This window comes from Crocodylus porosus, unplaced genomic scaffold (genome assembly GCF_001723895.1).
Source record: "Crocodylus porosus isolate Cpor-Errol unplaced genomic scaffold, CroPor_comp1, whole genome shotgun sequence".
Taxonomy (NCBI): domain Eukaryota; kingdom Metazoa; phylum Chordata; order Crocodylia; family Crocodylidae; genus Crocodylus; species Crocodylus porosus.
The window spans coordinates 171349132-171371407 of NW_017728906.1; the positions used below are offsets into that span (position 1 = coordinate 171349132).

The 22276-nt window shown below is 41.2% G+C and overlaps 1 protein-coding gene across 2 annotated transcripts in view; it reads right to left on the reverse strand.

Moving 5' to 3' along the window:
• The window catches only part of IFT88 (intraflagellar transport 88), a 72937-nt gene that overhangs the window by 7496 nt on the left and 43165 nt on the right, over positions 1-22276 (reverse strand). For both annotated transcript variants that reach the window (XM_019530187.1, XM_019530186.1), the window contains exons 20-24: positions 18534-18649; positions 15395-15447; positions 13743-13808; positions 11492-11598; positions 7037-7097 (exon numbers count right to left, since the gene is read on the reverse strand). In XM_019530187.1, the coding sequence (XP_019385732.1) occupies positions 7037-7097; positions 11492-11598; positions 13743-13808; positions 15395-15447; positions 18534-18649 (403 nt within the window). The remainder of the gene's footprint in view (positions 1-7036; positions 7098-11491; positions 11599-13742; positions 13809-15394; positions 15448-18533; positions 18650-22276) is intronic.

The window sequence follows — 22276 nt, forward strand, 5'->3', positions numbered from 1 at the left end:
CCCGGGCAGTGGGGAGCTCCCAGCCCCCACTCCAAGATCCTGGGGCCCAGGCTGGAGGATCCTTATCTCCCAGTGCCAGCTCTGCAGTTGCAGGGCCGGCACTGGGAGATCCTTATCATAGTGATTAAGGATCTCCCAGCCCAGGTTTTGTGACTGTGGGGTTTGGGATGGAAGATAAGAATCTTCTAGCTTGGCCCATTGACCAGGGAGTAGGGACTGGGAGCTCCCTGCTGCTTGGCAGGGGTACGTTGTCCCTGTCCAGACCTCAGTGGCGGAGCCTGTCTTGGTAGCAGGCAGTTCCCAGGAGCAGGGAGCAATTTCCCATCTCTTGCTTGACCAGGAGCACATTTGCTCCTGGTCAGGTGTCTACATGTATGCTACTGCACAGTAAGTAATCTTGAATAAATTTGCTACTTGCATTTTCAGATAGCAAATTTACTTACAATTAGAGCCAATTACTGTGCAGCAAGAGTCTGCACATGCAGACACGGACATTTACTGTGCAGTAATTAGTTCTACTGTGCAGTAAAGCATCTTGTGTAGATGTGCCCACAGTGTATGAAAGAAGGTAAGGTAAGGGTACAAACACAATATTAAATCTGATTTTCCTTGCTTGTGGGTGTTCAAAAGTCAAATCTTGAATGTTCTACTTAGTGTATTGGATAAATGGAAAATATATTCTGTTCATTTTTACTCTTTCAATTGTATTTAAAAAAATAGAGTTAATTATTTTACGTAAAGACAATGGACCAGATTTTTAAAAGTATAAATTAAAACCAAATTAAAAACAACAAGTAAAACTAACAGTAAGTCTGAAAACTGGTTACTTTTATGTGGGAGAAAGTACAGCCAAATATTATGCAAACAGTTCAACTTTAAAGTGGTTAAAGGTTTTGGCACTGCTCTATTCAGTTGTAAATGGTATAATTTCTTTGTCAATGTTTTTGTACTTCTTATTTGGCAGATTAGTAACATTTATACCACATCAGTCAAAATGTACAGATTTACAACTGATATTTCTAAGCAAACATTTACTGGTTGTAAATCCTAGAAGAAAGAGAATTATTATGCAACCAGTTCCTCCTATATTGTAGAATGCACTGATTCTGATTTTTAGCACTACTTCATGTCACTGAGACTACAAGTTATAAAAACTGCATGATAACTTTCTTCTTCCATGATATGAAGATGAAATCATTTAGCAAGATCTGCATCCTCTTAAAATTTCAAAGGGACTTAGGTATGGGTGCTAAAGTTTTTAAATAGCAGTTAATCTGAGTGCTTTAATAACCCAAAATGTGTTTATGCAGCTCGCGCGCGCACACACACACACACGCACACACACACACACTTTGGCTTGGTGGTGCTGCCTTGGAGAAAAAAAAAAACATGCTCTGAATTGGGCCAAAAGTTAATGAGTTCAACACCTGCCCGCCACATACAAAGTCTTCTAACCAAACGTGTTTAAATGAAAACCATTTCTGGCATGGAAGTTCAGCTAAGCTCTGAGGTGTGCTAAGACAAAAACATATTGAGACCATTCTAATGTACTTAGGATTTGGAATTAAAAGAACATGAAGGGATGGCTAAATGCAAATCCGACTGAAAATGCAACTGATGGTGCAATCTTTGGTGCAGGGCAGTAAGAAAGCTTGGGATGCCTGCTGCTAAATCCAAATATGTCCTTTTCTCATATAAAAAATATGGTGGTTCCCTGTAGACTCTACTAAAGCACGTGTGGGGATAGAAAAGGTGAGATGAAGTCCTTCCATGGAGATAACTGCAGGAGGGCTGAAGAAGGGAAAAGACACAATGAAATTCCCACAGTTTTCTTCAGAGCTTTCTACCTTTGGAGCATGTTTGCAATCTCAAAAAAGGCAAGGAGTGTAGCCTGTCAAACCCCCAGTGGGCTGCTGCCCACTGCCATATGGCTTCTTCCATCAAGTACAACATTTTGCTTTCAGAGACTGGTTCAAGTTTGAAATCCAAGTAAATACTATTATGTTGTCCCTTGTCTTCCTTACATACAAGGCCAAACCTCCAAAAACTTGCAGAAGACTGCAGAAACAATGTCCTGGTTCCCAGGTACTAGAGGTTTAATCCTGAGCAGCTAAAACAAATTCATAAAACTTGATAAGAGGATAAAAACACCCACCTGACTAAATGGGAAAAGCATAGGAAAATAAGTCTTTGATCCCAAATTCAGAAACACATCTGTTTGTGTTTTTTTTTTTATTACAGAAAAACATTAGTGTGTGACTGATTGGTACAATACTGCTACATCCAATTATGAATTAAAAATATGTATCTGACGGTTTTCTAGGGAGAGAGAATTTTAATAGCTATGGTAGGAGTACCAAGAGTAGTCAAATTTTGAATTGCCATATTTGGTACAATCTTTGAAATTGCCTTTAAGTCTAGACTGTGTGTTACAATAACTCTAAACTTATTTCTCAGCTCTTAAGTGAAAGAAGATGTTTGTTAGCTCTCTACTTGAAAAAGAAAGAATCCTGAGACTGCTTAAAAGACTCTGGTAAACTTGTCAGACAGTTTACAAACAATACGCATTGTAGGGATTTTAGAATTTGTGCAGAAATTCTTCAAAAGGAACCAAGAGGTTAGATAACACAAACTGATTTTTTAAAATACATTTACAGGTCTTTCACTGACCCTCACATAGACTTCCATTTTCTCAGTCTCCCTTTGATATTTTACATACCATCTATTTATTTATGCAAATCCAGTCAATGTAATTTGCCCTCACACTGGTCTCTCTTACGCACGTTTTAGGTATTGTGCCCACTATTATTGATCATACAACTAATAGGATACCGACAGAAGATAAAAATCAAGCAAAGTAAACATACCAAATTGGGGCTACAAGAGCGACCAAATAAAAATTATTAACAGAAAAAACTTCTAAAAAAATTAATCCTCCTTCACAATTCAGCAACTTTCCCTATGGTTATTGACAAAGAACTGTATCCTAAAGTGTGGATACCATGTTTTTTCAATAAACATAAAAAGTTTATTAAAAAAATCCCAAGTAAAGTAACCTACATTTATGTTTCATACATGACTCATCACAGACTGTACACAGCAAATTTACACTGGGAAATACAGACTTATGATCCTGTAAAACAAGGCCAGGCACACGGGGAAAAAAAGTGTTTAGGTTCTTGGTTTGTCTGGGGCTCCCTACAGCTCTGTAAATGGAAAAGCTATACTACAACATAGCCCTTATGTCTGCTGCCTCTTGTGTGCCAACTTCTTCATTGATAAGGTTTCCTGGAGCTAGCATTTCTGGTAATCAAATGTGTGGTGCCTTTGACCGCTTCTGAAGAGTTTAAGTAGTACGTTTTGCCACAACTTTATTTGGGAATCCTAGCAGAAATAACTTGAGGCGTAGTATAGGAGCTCCTTTGTAACACTGCTTATTTGTTAAGCCATTTCCAAAACTGTTTGATTTTTGGGCAGTTACACCAAATATGCATAAATAAGCCTCCTTAGATCATCTGCTACAAAGATTTGGTCCTGGAGCATGAACTCTTTTCAGTGTTTCAGGATTCTGATACAATAAATATATACCTGTGTAAATAAATCTAAATATAATTATGGAAGAATAAAGAGTTGCAGCTCAGTTCTGACCCTGCTCCTCCACTGAGATTTGATGTCTAATGGTAGTGTCTCAAGAGTCTGTACATTCTCTCTGCACTTAGTCTCTGCTTGGTATATGAACCTGCCCAGGGGGCTAAGGTCAAAGCCTTGGAATTACTACAGCCTGTGATCAAAGTTTCTAATAAGTTTAACTGTCTTTTTATTTATTTATTAATTACTGCATGTATTTTTATCTTTCAAAGTAGTATTGACAAAATGTTAGCACCAGGGCTCCAATGCTGTCTTAACTTGTCAGCTAAGATCTTGCTTATTTCTCCCCTGTTAGGGAATAAGGGTATATATATAACTGAGAACAGCTAAATCACGAATTGTCCCTTTCTCTCTCAGGCCAATGTTCTCCTCTTGCATTAACAAGGGTATATATTATGGCTAAGTTTTGCTAACTGAGAGGAAAAAGCCCCCCGAGTGCCATTTACCCAGACATTTGAGACACCGTTTGCATTAACTGTGAATCCCCCTGGCTTGCTCCAATGTTCCTCCATTTTCACCTGTTATGGATTAGTGGTGCGTGAGGGAGTGGGGCCTAGGGGCGGCCGTGAACTCCCTAGCGCCCCCTACTGTCACTCAAGGCTGTATTCAGCACCCTCGGATTCTCGCCCGCCACGACTTTGATCTTAAATGAGTTTTGATGGGAGGCTGCCTTTATCTCCCTGGTGAATGTACCGTATGGTCCTGCCCCTACTCCATATGGGGTACCTTTCTGCACCCCTCCCTTAAGGGGTATGCGTGGGACGTTGTGCGGTCCCTTGCCCTCTGGTGCTCTCTCTAGCACCCCAGGCTCATCACCCGCCTGGCTCTCCACCGGCGCCCCTTGGGCCTGGCTCTCCGCCCACTGCCCCACTCTGGGGCCTAAATTGCCCACCTCTGGGCTTTTGCACCCTTCTCAGGGCCTCTACCGCGCCTCCGGCGCCTCTCGCCCCTCTTGGGTCTCTGTCGCCCTATCTGCAGCTGTTGCCCCCCTTCCGGGCCCACGCCTCCGCTCCTCGCGCATGCTCTCTGCCCCCTCTGGAGGCTTGCCCTTTCTAGGGCCCACGCCGCTCTCTCCGTGGCTGTTGCCCTGCCTCTGGGCCTGCGCCGCACTCTCTGCCCCCTCTGGGGCCTTGCCCTTTCTAGGGCCCACGCCACGCTCCCTGCAGCAGTTGCCCTCCTACTGGGCCTATACCGCGCTCCACACACTTAGGGCTCAGGTGGCCGCAGCCATGCCTGGCCCCCTTGACCCTTCTCTGGGTCCTTTGCCCCACTGGGCAAACACCACGCCTCTCTCTGGCACAAACACCGTGCCTCTCCAGCGCAAACTGTAGTGCCCCACTGGCACCATGCCCCTACTGGGCACTGGGAACCCCCAGGCTGCTGGGGAGCCCCCTGAGGCCTCCTCACTCTCCTACAGCCTCACCCGGTCCTCCGGTGTAACTATAACCAAAACGCCAGCCACCTGGCTTCAACATAAACACAGAGCCTCCTGCTCATAACATAAACACTGAGCCCCCCCCACCGGGGCCTCCAACCATACCTCTCATCAAGGTGCTCTCCTCCCCGGCATCATCGCAGCCAGTCAGCACCACAAGGCTGCCACTACCAATTCCAGCCGCAGAGCTCCTGCTCCTGCGGCTGCCAGAAGGGAACTGCTACTGGGCCCAGGCCTGAGCTGTTATAAAGGGCCCGGCCCTGCCCCCTTCCGGTCACCTGACTGGCTGGTTGCCCTAGCAACCCACAGCTGCACTGCCCTGTTGATTGGCAGCTCTGACAATCCGCACCTGAGCTGCCCTGGTGACTGACAGCTCACCTTATCTCCTTCTTAGGCACGGAGCACCCCAGTGCCTCCGTGACATGCTGAAATGGAGTTTCAGGCACAAAAAGGGGCTGCTTTGCTGCCAGACCCCCCTGGCCAGCCCACTAAAAAGAATTTTAGCACTAGTATTTACAAAGCATCACAATTCTCCTAGCCTCAAATGTGTGAAAAGACAAATATCAGTTATCAAGAATGGAAACATTTTAAATGACTTGATTATTTGTTTTCTAGGTACAGTGTTGCTCCAACTTCCATTTTTCAATTTCAGATTGAATTAATTCAATATGAATGAATGATTAAATAACAGAATAGTATGTGGGTGTGTGCAGGTGAAAGACAAAGAGAGAAAACTGGTTAAGACCTTCACCTCTTCACACACAGAGGCGCTATCATTGACATGCAGAGAAACATGAAACTGTCATGCATTTTTGATTGCCTCACCTGCACTGTGCTCACTAATCTATGCAGGATTCATAATAATATATCAAATACTCAGGCAGCTTTTCAACCCCTACTCCAAAGATATTCCCTTCAAGAACTACCAGAGTGAGGCATTTCACTCCTACAGCTACCTTGGCCTGAGGCCCAGAACAGGTGATATTCAATCCTAGACAACCAGGTGTTTCTACATATAAAAATATAATGGTTTCAAAGACTCTCTTGTGGCCCTGCAGAGTCAAAGCCTTTTCACACCATCAGAGAAGGAAAGAAATTTCCATGTTTCCTCAACAGTCATTCCCACCCCTGCAGATCCTGCAAAGGCAGTGTTTATATACACATATTTAAAAGCTAGGTCAGGTTATATTAATGATTTCCATGGCTCCATTTGAACCTTGGAATGAATGTCTCAAAGACATTTGTAGGCAGAAGGATAAGAAAAACAATGCTATTAAAAAAAACTTTGCAAAACAATTGCACAAGAATACCCATAACCTGAAACATGAGCAGAACAAAATATAATGTCACATGATATGAAGATTTTTTGTCATAACCCGCCTAAGTCGCTCATGATTTTGTCACTTAGGAGTAACATGGTGTGGCCGTTCCATTCTGTATATATTTTTTTCTCTTTTCTCGTACACAGAAGCCTGTGCTCTTATACGTACTTTTCCTCTAACTGCAAATAGCCCCTCTGCTGCATTCAGTGAGCAGATGGTCAAGAACATCATCCTGGGAGGGAGGGGGCAGTGGGTGTGGGATAAATCAAGACAGAAGGTGGAACAACACAAAGGTCTCAGCCTATTCCCTCCCTGCTTCAAAACCACTCTGCTTTCCATTGGCTAGGATAGAGAACATGGGAGGAGGAGGCAAGTGATTGGCTGTTGTATGCCCTTTTCCTTCACACACATAAGCTTACCTGGATCTCTTTAAGGACTCTGGCTCACAATACCTGCCCTGGCCTTTTGCCCCTCAGCAAGGAACCTGTCTCTTATGATGGGGCTCAACATGTATTTGCACATATAAATGTATAAATATAAGCAGTTTTACAACACGTGAAGGAAAGCTCTTTTCTTTAGGAACGCTGATAGCTTCAATACTTAGTAAACAATAATGATGTTGTCTACTTACCCCCGCCAGCACTTCCTTCTCTCCGGCCACGTGCACTGCCATCTCTGCCAGATTTAACACGCTACAGCAACATGAAACAAGTTTGAGGGAACAAAAACCTTATTTAAAATAATTATATTAGAGCCGATTGCTGAAAACTCAGAAATGAGTTTACTGCTGCAAATGGCAGAAAAACATTACACTGGGTGTTAATTACAGTAGTAACTAAGAAATCTTATTTCTTCAGTATAAAAACCTACTTTTAAACCCAGTCTAAAATACATTTACACAGAACTAATGAAGTTCAAACAAAAATTGTCTGTGAAATATGTCCTTTCAGATAACACTTCTATCAGAAAGCTGTGTAAAAATTGCCTTGCATGAAGCTTTGGGTAACACAGTTGAAAATAATAATCAATCTATACCCGTTGTACGAGTCCAGAGTAGTGTTTATCTATTAAGATCTTGGGAATCCAAGGACAGTTTCATTTATTTTTACTTTATCTTTACTTCATTGTAAAGATTCAAGTTGGGGGAGAAAAGAAATATTTATCCTATAAATCTTACATTTCTAAGACTTGACATTGCATTATGCCAGGAAAACATGCTGGTGAATATTAAAGTTTAAGATAAAATTCATGGCAAAATGTCTTGGAAACTAAGTTAGAAATTGGCTTTCTTGGAATGAAGAAAGTACCATAACTGTCTTCCAGGTGTGTTTTTTTTAAAGATCTGTTTTAACTTTAATTGTTTTATCAAAGCAACACATCTACAATGGCCTTCATTGTGAAATTTCAGTTTTCTTGGGTGTGTATCTTATGAATTACAGAAACTATAAATCTTAGTAGGGAGTACACATGTTTAGAGCATTTATTTCTTAATTTAAAAAGTCAGGCAGAGCGGCCAGGCAATGGGAGGAGGGGGATGGAAGGGCAGAGTTTAGGATTAGGGAATCCTGACCCCTGCTTGAAAAGTTCTGCCTCTGTCTCTGACTGTTCAAACATGACAAGTGCCCCTTTACTCCCTCTTCCACACTGTTTGGGATGGTTCAAGTGGGATTATATCACACTACATGTAACACATGACACTAGAAACCTTGGTGCTCTGGAGAAGTTGCTGTTGGAAAAGGCTAGCATTCTCTGGTGGAATTGCCATGTTTTCTTCTTTACAAACCACTTGTACACTAGCTTTCTGCTATACTAAAAGGATGCATTTTGTACTAACAATGTAATGCCTACCCATGGCTTAAGTGAAATCCCAAGTAGAAATGTTAATGTTATAAAAATATATAGATTACAAAAGGAACATAATACCATTACTTGTGGCACAAGGTGAAACATTTCCACAGGGAATAAAAACCACTCCACAGATGTTTCCAAAGCCTTAGCTAGAAGAATTTATGGGCTTGTCAACACCTGGAAAGTTACAGGAGTAACTATTCCAGAATAGTTATATTGAATATTATTTTGGCATTAGTGTAGATATCCTTATTATGAAATAAGGACATCCACAAATGGAATTATTCTAGAATATTTATTTCAAACTAGCTATTTTGGTAAATTTCCAAGTAGACAAATACTTAGTAAAAGGTATTGAAAAGCTAGGCAAATTCTACTAGCACTTGTCTGTTTATTGTTTTACCACTGAGTGCATACGAGGAAAGATTTTCAGCCAGTTTGGAAATGACGAAGGGAAACTGAGCTGTTTAAATTACTGCTAGAGTTGAGAGCAGAAAGTGATATGTGTCTTTCTTTGTTGACTGAAAGTCAGTGTTGACTTGAAAATGTAAGCAGTGAAATTGGCATTTTGCAAATATGACAAATTTCAGAGCTACAGGTCTTTCAAGGAGGTACAGGAGACTTATAATTAAGATGGTTACTGACAGACTTGATAAAAATGTTCTAGAAACAAAAATACCTAGGAAATGTCAAAACTGGAAGTCTGGTGATAGAACTCATGCATCTAGATAAAAAATGGTGGAGAACCCAGAGTCAACCCAGCAGAACAGAATTGCAGAACTACCATTCATAAGTAAGTACTGGCATTGAAATTCTTGTGAAAGAAAATAATATCAGTTTCCTTCATAAAACAGTACTTTGCTGGATAGCTACAAAATGAATCAGGAGCCGATGCCCTTATTTTGAACTGATTTGTTGGTTCTGTGACTGAATATTGAGTAATGAGATACCATTGACATTCAGGTGTAACATTCCAGACATCCCAAATGGCTTCTCCAAGTTTTGGTTAAAGTGATTATCATAACAGTATAAAATAATATGGTTTGTACTACTCTAAGAGTACTACTCCTTTGATTCAGAGGAAAACTATGGTATTCTGTAGTCTATTTCTTAACTTTCACTAATTTAAGCATCAAGTCAATTTAATTATCACTTTTCTAACACCACTTACGTGTTACTAAATATCAATTCTTGAACAGCAAATCTAAATAATTCAATAATAAATATTTTACTGTATGAGTGAAAAGTAAAAAATGCCAAGAAAACTCAGGTTTACATAAAAATAAAATAAAATTAAAAGCTTTAACAAATTGTACTTTTGATGTCAATACTATAAAGGAAAAAAAGAACTTATCTAAGGGTCATTAATGCTTGTAGGTCTATGTTGTAGAACTAAAAATCCACAGGGGCTGGAACTGTATACAAGTGAGTATTTAGCTCTCCAACACCATGGACCTCCATCACTTCAATTTATAATTAAGTCAGTTTCTAAGCAAATTTAAACATTAACTTTTCCTTAGTAAAGTTTGTCAGTTCTGGCATGTTGTGTCAAAATGGCTAAGAACAGACACCGTACTTGTCTCTGGACAAGTTGCACCTGTATTTGTCTCTAAACACAAATATCTTGGGATTGGTATGTACAAATATAATCTTTCTAATCAGGGTTTAGTGAGCAGCTGAATACACTGACACTTTTTTGCCATTAATTCAGTGATGCAATCCCAAAATAACCATTCAAATAGACTTTGCAATGTCTTAGAATAAACTATTAGTACTTCTCATCCTGTGAATCTTCTTAAGATTTATCCTGGGACAATGGATATGGATGTCTGTATGACTGAACTTTGTCCCAAGTTAAAAAGGTTTTTCCCAAGACAAATATGATGTCTGTTTGTAGCGAATGAGTGCGTTTGGGATGTAAACTATTATTCCCTAAAGATTAGCATAACTCATTGAACCCTCTTCACTGAAAACCCCTTAGGGTTATTTTCCAAGATGGCAATGTTACAGCTACTTAACTATCTATTCATTAATGACATTATTGTAAACTGGTAGCATCACTACATTTAAGACTTGCCTACTGTTTAGTAGTCATTTTTCCTAAAAGCTCTGTATTTCACATGCGAGGGAGACTGTCTTCAAGGGACAAGAGAAAGGCTATCTTACACTAGTATATTGCAATGGACCCTGGGTAGAGTTTATCATGCAACTATGGGATCATTTGATCAAGGCATTTTCAATATACTATGTCCTATTTTATCTTTTAATTTTCAAAATGCTCTAACATGTATGCATAGTAAGAGTATCTTGAATACTGGTATTGCAATATTCAGCCCCACAGGGGCTGGAATATATATTTGAGGTAAACTTGGGAATCATTTAGTTAAAAGATTCCTAGGTACTATCATCTCAATAAGGGGTTTATTTTAACATTCAAATTGCTCTAAAACCCACAGGCATGGCAAGATTGTCTCCAAAATTGTCATTCTATATCAGAGACTGGGGTAGACATTGGGAGAGGAGAAAGAAGAACACAAGTTGGAACCAATAGTCAGTTCACACCTCATAGAGCTATTGTGTCAGTCTGTATTCATCTCCATGGGATGCTCTGATTCATCTGAGAACACCCCATTGACATGAATGCCTTACTTCATATACAATCATCCTATGACTCATATGGCTGTGAGGAGACCCTTCTCTCTAAGTTAGTCCCCAAAGTGAAGTACATAGGGTGTACTCTTCTCCCTCTTGCTGCATCAAACTGGTAAACACGCTCTTCACAGCCCTTTGGTTATGGTCCTCCCTTTTTCTCTTTAGATATATCCAACCTTACTGGGGACAAGGATGAGAAAAGAGCCGGCACCTGAGTAGTAGTGAGAATATTTCCAGGAAGCGCTTCCTCTTGCCTCCCTTTAAATCATGCCCCATTTATTACAATCACTTCTTCCAGTAAGGAGAATTTATTGCTCAAAAGTGTTGTTAAGACTGAATTAAATTTGTCAGAACTGTTTTGTACTCTTCCAAGCAGCATCTACATTTAAACTTTTAAAATCCAGGATATAAAATTAAGACAAAACAAACTTAGATCTTAGTAAACTATGAAGTGAAGGTTCACTCTATCCATGCTAAAGCCCTACAGAAAGTACTCTTTTACCTTCCCTCCTGTGCAGTAAAGTTATGTAAAAAGTTATGTAAGCAAAGCAAAAAAAATACATTTTCAGAGAAGACAAAAGCATACCTGTTCCCTCATTTCTTTTAGCTTTTCCACCCTCTTGAGCTTTGTCACATATTCTTGAACTTCTTTCAGCCCCATATCTGTGCACAGACGAACTAAGAATCGCAGACCTAATTGAACATTTAAAATAGATGTAGAAAATGGCTTAAAAGATAGTAAAGGAGCAGTGTGTTCAGAATAAACCCGAGCTTCTTGAAAAGCAAGAGGGTCCAGTGGACATGGCATCCAACAGGGGCAAGGGTTTCCTGTGATTTAACACCAGCCACTCAGGTTGGATTCAATATGAATAAATTTTACTACTCTGGTGTTTAGCTTCCCTATCTATAGAATAGCAATACTATATAACATGTTTTCTAAGTACTTTAAAATTAAAAAAAATACTAGAACTGAGTTGTTATTGTGAAACTATTATCAATAGCATTTTATTGAAAGCAATCCATTAATACTAAATGAGCTGAACACACTGGATACTATAATAGCTATATTTTTGTAACTATTTCTTTGCTATGGGTTCATTTTTAACTTCTGCATAAACAGCTAAATTATATAAAGAATTAATATTAGTCATTTATCAGTCAGAAATAAACAGTGACGTAAAGGTTAAATGCAACTAAATGAAGAAAGAGAAAGAACTAATAAAGTAACTCCTTGGAGCCATAGTCCCAAATCTGGAAAATAACTTCTACCATCTTCATGTGCACAACAACAAATAAAAACCACAATTTAAACACAATGTTAAACTATAACTAACCAGAAGAAACAAGTTATCAGAAAGAGCTCTCTTAATTCACTGCTGTGGTAAATTCAAGGAACAGGAGAATTCCAGGTGGTTCTGTAACAAATTCAGTATCATGGACTTGTACGGACAATATCCCAAGAACACTGGAATTACTGAAAGATTTGTAAAACAGTCCCTCCCAATAATGCATGTTGCCAAATATGAACATGACATATTTAAATTTTTACTTCTTTTTAAAGTGATGGCATTTAATAGTATATCTTTGGAAAACCTCCTCTTCAAGAGAGATTAGGAAATGTGGCAAAATTAGTAACATCAGAATGATGCAACTATACTTTCAGAATAGCAGTTCCCTAAATGCAGTCCACAAAGAGTTTGCATCTGACCCACAAAAGTGATCATCCTCATCAGAACCAGCTGCTCACAAAAGTTGTAGCCACTAGCTGAAGGCACGGGCACAACAATGTAGCTACCCCTTTCCTACCCCCAGTAGCTACAGATGGGCCAAACTGCTCGGGAGATGATCAGTTCTATAAACTGCACCAATATGTTTTATTAGCAGGAAAAAACAGCTGCATAACTTCAGCTCAGGCCTGAATTAAGCTATGATGGTATATCCTTTTCACTGTAGCTCTGTACATGTAAGGCATATTCCATCACGTCTACTGAATATACAGGTATATTGTGGGCTCTTTTGTTTTGTGGTCCCCAGAAGAATCTCTCATCTGTTAAGTGGCCCTCGATGAAAAAACCTTTGGGGATCCCTGGAAGTGTTCTTCATTAGATAGTTTAAAAAAAGAAATTATATTAAGTGACATACTGATATCTTAGCAACAACCTGGGACATAAGAAAGTTGCTATAAAAGATAGCAATGATTCTTCAACTGTCATCCAGGGAGGTCTTCCATTTGGGTCCATAGACATATTTCTGTCTGTGGAAAAGCATCTATCAAAAAGTGATGCTTCCTGCTATCGGTAGCCCAGTCTGGGGTTCTTTAAAGTTTTCCAGAGGCTATTTGAATAAATAAACTTTAAAAATGTGCCTCATGTCCCTCTGGGAGATTTGGTAAACATTTTAATCAAAGGTTTGTAGATTAATAAATTAGAAGGGCAACAGACCCAGGATGGAAACCAAACCACAAACAGGTCTGGAGAGGTTAAGAGCAGGCTGGGCTAGAGGCAATGACTCAGAAAGGGCCGACGTAAATATTATACTAAGGAAGAGTAAACAACAGCATAGTTACAAAATTGAACTTGGAGGAAGGATCTCAACTAACAAGCCATTAAGCACATTTACTTTCATCTTCCTCTCGCTGTACTCCCCTCATATTACTTTAGTCAAGTAGAACTGTCGCAAGGAATGTGTAGCAGTAGCACTGGGAAAAAATAGTTCAGGAGAGTGTTTCTGTTTAAAAAATGCACAACATCAATTACAAATAGCTATACTCTATATATCCTAAATAACAGGTTTATTTGAAAGTTGCACTAATCAATGGGAAAAAAAAAACCCCTTACATTCAACATTTTCTGGAAATTTTCTGTGAATCTCCTTGTATGTATCTAGAGCTTTTTGGTAGTTACCTGTAACCAAAATAAAGATCTTATATGAATGCCTCCAATATAAAATGGCACATAATCAGACAGAAATCTGATGGAGCTTAGCCCTGCCTGGCTCTTTACATCTGCTTTATTTAAGGAGTATACGTTTTAATGAACTAATATCACATTTTTAAGGTAAAACTTGGCATTCTTTAATTCTTACCTAAATATCATAAAATGTAAGGGCAGACATGAACATTTCAGGGAGAAAAAAAGCTATATTAAACTATTATCAACATTAAGTGACAGGTAGAGCTCAACTTGAACTGAAATGTGCTGGCATGACAGGCTGGGAATTTCGCCAGGACATCACAAACGAACATAATAGCAGCCAAAAACAACTTTCCCAGAACAAAACGTGTGCTTGTTCTTTGGTGGGTACTAACTCTCTCTCTCAAGTCAGAGTCACCCAGGTCCTGCTCATCTTTCCTGCAGAATTAGATAACTGGACAAGCAAAATGAGGAAATTTGCCATGTTAAGGCCATTCCCATCTCCCCTTTAACTTCAGCTCTGGCTCTGGGCCCAGTTCCCTGCTTCTGCCTGGGTGGGCTGGGCTGTGTCAGAGCAGGGTCTGGAGACAGAGCTGGAGACAGAGCTGTCCAGAAGGTATGTGGTTAGGGACACAGGTGGTGGAGTGGAGCAGGGGGTGGAGGAGAGGCAGGCCCAGGCACAGGGGCATGGGGCAGATGGTAGGGAGGCGTTTGGTGGTGGCCAGGCCTCACTGGGACAGGCACAGGCATCACAGGGCCAACAGGGAAGGCAAGGGGTAGGAGTTTGACTCCTTGTCCCCCACAGTTGCTTTCCCTGTGAAAGCAGTGGGGGGATGAATTTAAGATGACCTGCCAATAATTAGATTCTGTATGTGGAAAATTATAACAAATTTAGCACTTTCCGGGTACATAATCTAATTACGGTGGGGTCATCTTAAATTCAGAGTTGTCTTGGATTCTGGTAAATACATTATTAAAAGTCTGAATTGTATTTTGGCCCTGAGGATGTGGTCTCTTCCCCAGTGTCCTTACAATGTTCAGCAGATCCAGATAGCACTCTCTCACTAACATGAATCAGCATGTGAATTCAGTCTCAAAGTGGTTCCGTGCATTCAGTTTGTACACTTTAAAAGCTAACTTTTAATATCCAGCAAATATATCTACTACTAAAAATTTTTAAAAAACATGGTCTGTTCTGTTAACCAGCTGTAAAATCATCTTAACTGGCTAATGCTGCATACAGAATACCGTGACAACAAGCAAAAAAAAAAGCATGGCTGCTTATACTAGTTTGCCCTGTTCATTTTAACTTTGTACGACTGCTCCACTCATAAGCCAGTACAAACATGGATAATTGAAACTCAGACTTAAAACAAGATCATATCAAGTATGTCTTTATAATAATGTATAAATATGGGGAAAACACCAAAAAAAAAGAAAAGCACGCTATTGCTAAGTACATTTTAGGGCCAAGCATACATAGAACACATGTAGAACAGTTCAGAAGATAAAAAAAAGTAGTAATGTAAAATGTTACCAATTACAAAAAACATCAAAAGAAAGGAAGGAATGCTTACCACTTCTTCTATAGCAACTAGCGACCATCAACTGCCATTTCACTTGAGTTGGTCTGTGTATAAATAAATGTATGTTTTTGTTATGCTATCAAATGATAAATAGACCAATATCCTGTCAATTGCCAAGAATTAATAAAGATCCACCATTAAACCAGTATTACTATAGTCTGGCTGTCAGGGCATGTGGAGTGAACTCTTTCCAGGAGTAGCACACGAAATTATAAGTTCATCAAACTGAAAAATAAAGATAATACAGGGCAGCAAATTCTGTAAGAACACACTGAAGCACATACAGAATGTGATTTGAATTCTCTGGTATGCTCTGAACACATCCTCGAGGGTATCATACAGTAACGGTTTTTAAACAATTTTTCTAATAATATCTACCATGTTTCTTTACATACTGTGCTACTTATTCATTACTTATTTTCTTCAAATTTTTAAAATTCTATCCCAGAAAAAGTCAATTTGACCACTAAACAATCTTTCTACTTGTTTTTAGTCTAGTACTGAGCAAAATAAGCTTATGTAAGACGGAAGTCTGCTTCATATTTCACTTGCTGCCAGATGCCTCTACTGTAGACAGCAAAAGAGTGAACTTTTTATGACTCTCTTTTAATAAAATAGCTACTAATAGCTAGAAATCCCAAATAGAGAATAAACTGTCAGTGGCTAGAATTTCAATTTAGCTCTATAACTCCCATTATTTATGTCCAAGTAACACATTAATAAAATCTGCCCCCATAAGATTTTGAAAAACTTTCTGTAATGAATTAAGAAATGTATCTTAGCATTAAGTGATTTAAATAAAGTGTTACTGAATGGTGGCATTTACATTATGTGGAACAGAGACCTGGCAATCTGTTTAAATGCGATTCAATTTGCAATCAGTGATAGATAATAATAATAATAATAAAAGGCCCAGGAGGGGGAGTGGGTGAAGTGGTAAAGGCATCTTGCTGCCCTTGGGTCTGAGACTGAGCCTTGCTCCAGACTCATGTCAGAAGCTACTCCCAGTTAACACAGCTATGATAAGAACCTGATCTTTCAGGCTGGAATTTGACAGCAGATCAGCTACTGTTTTTTTTAACATTATGTTGTAATTATAGGTTTCAGGACTTGTGCTTTGTTGTCACTGGACAAGTCTACGTGTGCGTTTTAATGCGCAGTAGACTATTTTACTGTGCATTAAAGCATAACAAAAACCGTGACATTATGCTACTGCACAGTAAAATAATCTACTGTGCATTAAGTGTCACAAAAAAGCATGCAGATGTGCTGCTGCACATTAGCACAGCCTAACGCACATGATATTAGTACCTCACATTGGAGGTACTAAATGTAATGCGCACTAGAAAAGGAACATTAATGCACATGTTGATGTGCTCACTAACACCTAATTTGTATTGTGGTTAGCGTCCAAAGGTTCCAAGCACAACTTGAGGTCCCATGTAAAAGTATCGTACACAGAAAAATCCCTTCCCTAAGTATTTACAAAATAAAAACATGACAAAAACACAGACTAATTATGTGGGAAAATAGTCCAAACTACAATAACACAACCAAGGAGGCAGCAGGCACAAGTTTTGTTAGTCCATATTTTTATTTTAAAATTTGACAATTTATGTTTATCCCTTGCCTATTTTTTAAATCACTTCAACTCTTGTCTTTTTAAATTTTTATTTAGCCTTCACCTCTACCTTTCTTTATAATTAACACTAGTATGAGTTTAATTTTTTTTTCTATGTATATCTTTAAAAAATTTTTAAAGCCCCCCCCAAATTATTTTTTTATAATTTTAGTTTTTATATCATTTTAACTCTTGCAACTTTTCTTAAAATATATTTTTGTTTAATTTTTTCTTATCCCATCTACTATTCATTCAGTCTTTCTTTTTGTGGTACCTGTGTCATTCAAATACCTGACTATTCCCTTATTCTTTCAGGGGCATTGAGCTAGATGATATGGATAATAAGACAAATAGTGGGTCAAATCTCAGATCATCACCAATGACTCTAGCAGTAGCGGAGCTTGGTTCAGTCTGATTTTTGGAAGCGATTCTTAAAACACGATAAAGAGAAATCCTGACAACCCTTGAGGTAGCGAGTTAGATAAAATTTAATATATCTGTTGACACAAATTCCCCATGAAAACACATATGCTGTCCTTTTCTCTATACCTATGTAAAATCACAGGTGAACTCCAAGCTTCAAATTTAGATTTGACCAGACTTTTACTTGTTGGCCATTTGTATGTTAACTTCCTTTTGTGAGTCTAAAGCAATGATTCACAGCCAAGGTGTCACAGCACTCTGGGCTACCTTGAGATTCTTTAAGGGTATCATGGGGTGCCACACAAGGTTGGCAACAGTAGGCTTACAAACGTGATTAACAACATACAGGTTTCCATTTGAAATCTCTGAGCTTAAGTGTGGTCTTTCTGAGTTCTTTGGAATGAAAAAAAACTGCTCTATTATTTTCCACAGTCAAAAAAAAGAAAAGAGAAAACTCAGAGCTAGTATTTTTCAAGGGGTACCCCAAGTCTATCCAGAGGTGGTTTGAGTCTAAAAAGGTTGAGAACCACTGGTCTAGAGTAAAATATGTAGACTAAAATATGTGGACTATGTAACTTATTCTGAAGTGCATAAGTAATCTATCAAGACACAGATTACTAATTAAGGTAATTTAATGCACTGCAGAGAGAATACTCAAAATCAATTAGACTGGTCAATGCATTTCCATTGTTGGCTAGTCATACTGTACATGTTTTTGCACTGTTTGATGTTTGCAAGCCATTTTTCATGAGAGTAGGAACTGTATAAAATGAGGGAACTTTCAAAGTTAATTGCTGAAAGATGCTTTTGTTTGAGTTCAACAGCCCTTACTAGATGATGTCATCAAGGAAAGGAAACATTTTACTTTTGATTCCATTGGTGTTCCATAATAGGAACAAAAACATTCTGTAAATAAATATAAAAGAGGAGAAAACTGATGAACAATGCCCACCATTATATTTAATGTTAATATAACTTATGGCATTAATGTACTTCAGTTAAACTTATCATGTCTGCTAGATATAATTACAAGAGGAAAAACTCTCAAAGTATTTTACTTAGCACACAACAACAAGCCTTACTTACTGAATAAGCGCAGCTCTTTCAAAGTACTGAATGGCTTTTTCACAAAACTGGGTGTCAATGTAATAGGCCCCAAGCCATTCAATGACCTCAATGTTGGAAGGGAAATACCGATATGACTGACAAAACAAGGAAGGTGAAAGAAACAATTTTTTTGTGATAAACAACATCTTTATGTTACTTCTGGAATATCTTACTTTTTAAGTGTTTAATTTTCCAGATGCCAAAAAAATGTAATACATAAATGAAAGTAGTGTAACTAATCCCCAAACAGAATTTGCCAGGTTTTGTAATCACAGAACGCTTTAGAAGATTTACCAGAGATGAGTCTCTCATACTTCCCATTTGCCCATACTGCAGTAGATTAAGAATAAAAAGAGTATTTTGCCACACAAAGTTTGCTTTCTTAGGCAATTGCTAATCTGCTGGGAAGCCCAGTGAAATGCACTCTTTATTAAAAAATTAATATTATGAAAATAAAATTAGTCAGCTCCTCAGAGATTCTCATCAGAAACTATCCACAAGGACCTAAAAATACCAGTCCCATTTAATTCCCTGAAGTAATTCCACTGCCTTTCAAAATTATATCATGAGTGACCGACCGTTCAACTTGTAAAACAAAAATATCTTTTCAAAGGGAAACTTTATGGACAGACTTAGTAAAGATACAAAGGACAGAGCAAATACAATGAGTTAACTCCTCAATCACCTCTCTGACATGCTCCCTACAGCTTCACTACTGGAATACTATGGAGAAACTAGTGAGGACCACCCTTGCTCTACCTGCCCTGTGTACAGAAGTCAGTATATAGACCTGTCAGTCTGACACGTCTATTAATTACATCCACTCAAAAAGTCCCCAGGTCCCATTGCCGCTTTGCAGTTCCATTGAAAAATGGCGTAATAAAAATGCATAAGCAGTTTCATGGCCCAGGACTTCCTCTCTTCCAGAGTAGTGCCCTCCTCAATGGGCTTCCTCTTGCCTACTATTTTTTTGGCTCTTGTGTTCTTGGCTGTCAACTGCTCAACTTCAACAGGAAGTATGGAGGGTGCACTGTGCCTACCCAGTCCCCAACCTTGTGCTTAGGTCATTTAATCAGAAAGTAGGATATGTTGGTGTGGCAGGGCAGTGTAGGTGCCTGCCACTTTAAGGGCCTGAAGCTAGCAGCCAGCAGATGCCTGATGAGGGCAGCCATTTTGGATCCAGGGCTGTCCATATAAACATGGCATTTTCCCTGCTGAAGGGCCAGGCAACAACACTGCCTGGCTGCAGGTATTATCTGGAGGTAAGGGAGGAGCTGTAGGGGATGGTAAGGAGGCTCCTGGTCCTGGGCATGACCTAAAACTGCATCCTGCTGGGAATGGGTGGCCTGGTGGGGCGTCTCAGTGGTGTGGGAGCACCCAGAAAATGCCAGGCCAGTTACCACCCTGGTGAAAGGTGTGTTGGGGCTCCTTAACCCCAGCTCCCACAACTGGGTGGGTTGTGTACCACTGTAGGTAGTTGGGGCCAGGCATGGCTGCGCCCATCCGAACCCCTTGGAGGTGTAAGCCCCGAGGAGAAGAGTAGGGGCCAGGCATGGCTGTAGCCACCTGAGCCCTGCGGGGGTGCAAGACCCCGAGAGGGAAAGTTGGGGACAGGCATGGCTATGGCCACCTGAACCCACTGGGGAACAAAGCCCCAGGGCCCCAAGTAAGAGGTGATCTGGAGCCCCACGTGAGGGGGACAGAATGGAGCACCAGTGAAGGGGGTTGAGATCTGTAGCCAAGTGAGGGGTGGTGTTGTAACCCCAAGTGAGAGGGCGGAGTCATGGAGCCCCAATGAGGGGGTAGCCCCAAGTAAGGCGCAGAGATCTGGAACCTCAAGTGAGGGAGGCAATGTGGAGCCCCAAGCAAGGGGAGTAGGCCCAAGTAAGTCTTTGGATGCCTGAGGCTGAGGTTTGGGCCAGAGGCTGAGTGAAGGGGACTCAGCCCCAGAGTGGGAGATGCGAGTCCTGACCCCAGTAAGTCCTCCACTACTGGGAGGCTGAGCGTGGGTCGAATGTAAGATCCAAAGTAGCACCATGACCTGCTGCCCCGGGGGGGGGCGGGGAGGGGAATGAGTCTCCTGTGAGACCCTGGGGCACCAGTCATGGTGCGAGGTACCCCAGCTCCCTACCTACCACCAGGAAGGTGGACCCGGAGAGAGTGTGGGGCTATTGAGGCTGGGAATAGAGTGCCCCTTCAACTGGTCCATGCTGGGGCCAAGACCAAGAAGGTCAAAAGGGCCAGGTGCCCACTGTGAGGGGCACCCAGGGTCATGGGCCTGGGACTCTGCCTGGTCTTGGAGGTGAGGCCAAGGCCTGTGTATAGCTGAAGGTCCCGAGTTGGGATCACGCCTGAGAGGGGAACCAGCTACAAGGAGCTCAGCAGCCCAAATGAAGGTGGCATAGGCAGCCTGAGCGGAGGGATCAAAGGAGAGTCCTGCCAGGAGGATTCTGGAGCCTAATGTGGGGCTGGGTGCCATCTGAGAGGCTTGGGCCGCGGTGTAGGGGAGGAACAGAGACGCAGATAGCGCCCCCTGGCATTGGGGCAAGAAATGAGCAGCCTTTCATTTTATTTAACAACTTATGAATTTTCCAACAAGTTGTGGCAGGTGAGACAGGTGGGCAGCGTGCCCAGAGGCAGGTGGGAGGCCAGCAACAGCTGGCCTGAAGGAAACCCACTTTGCCGCAGATGGTTCAAATCCCCAAGTCTGAGAGGAGCCTAGAACTGAAGTTGTCCATGTCCTAGGCAGGAGGCTTTTGGACAAAAGGTGAATAGTGTTCTCAGAGTAAGTATAATGGTACAGGTTCTTGAGGAGACACAGGCACAGGGATGACTATTTTAAGAAGCTCAACCTGTCAGACACTAATGTGCACATCTCCAGGAGCAGATCCGGGGGGCAGGGATGGGAGTGGTGCAGTCGCACCCTCCTTTTGCTGCCACTGTACCCAGCTGAACCCAACAGCCCATGCAGCTGCTCCCTGCAACTGAAGACCCCAGGCTGATGGGTGTCATAGGAAGGGGGGAGACCCACCCACTGTGGCTGCTGTTTCAGGCACAGAGGAAGCCCAAGAGCGACTCCTAAGCTGATCTACCTGTAGGCTGCAGGGAGCAGCTGAGCTGGGTGTCAGGCTTGGCTGGGCATGGCAGTAGCAGTGGGCAGGTTTCCTCTTTCTGCATCTGATCCCTGCCACCCCCTTCTGTACTACATCTCCACTGCTGGTGGGAAGCAAGTACTGGAAGAAGGGATCTGCCCCTTCTGCCACTGTCCCTAGCTGATGCAAGTGCAAGGGGAGCTCTAGAGCTGCTCCTGCCCCACTCCAGCCATGGGCTGCAGGGAGCTACTGCATGGGGTGCCAGGTTCCATCAGGGACAGCAGCAGCACACAGGATCCTCCTAAGGTCTGGTCCCCCAGCCAGTGGGGTACGGTGGGTAAGGGAAAGAACCAGGCAATAAGCAAGTGCTGGAAGGAGGGACCTGCATGCTTGCCTGGCTGGAGCAGAGCAGGAGCAGCTGACTTCAGGTCAGCTGGGGATAATGGTGGAACTGGAAAGGTTCCCCCTTTCCCACACCTGCTCTCTGCCTGGCTCCCCCGTGTCCCCGCACTGGCCTGGTGACTCCAGCCACATCCCAACCTCCTTCCACCTTGGTCTGAGAGGCAGTGACTGTCCCTTTAGTAAATCTGGGATCTGCCTATTCACATTACATGCAATATGGGGGACTTG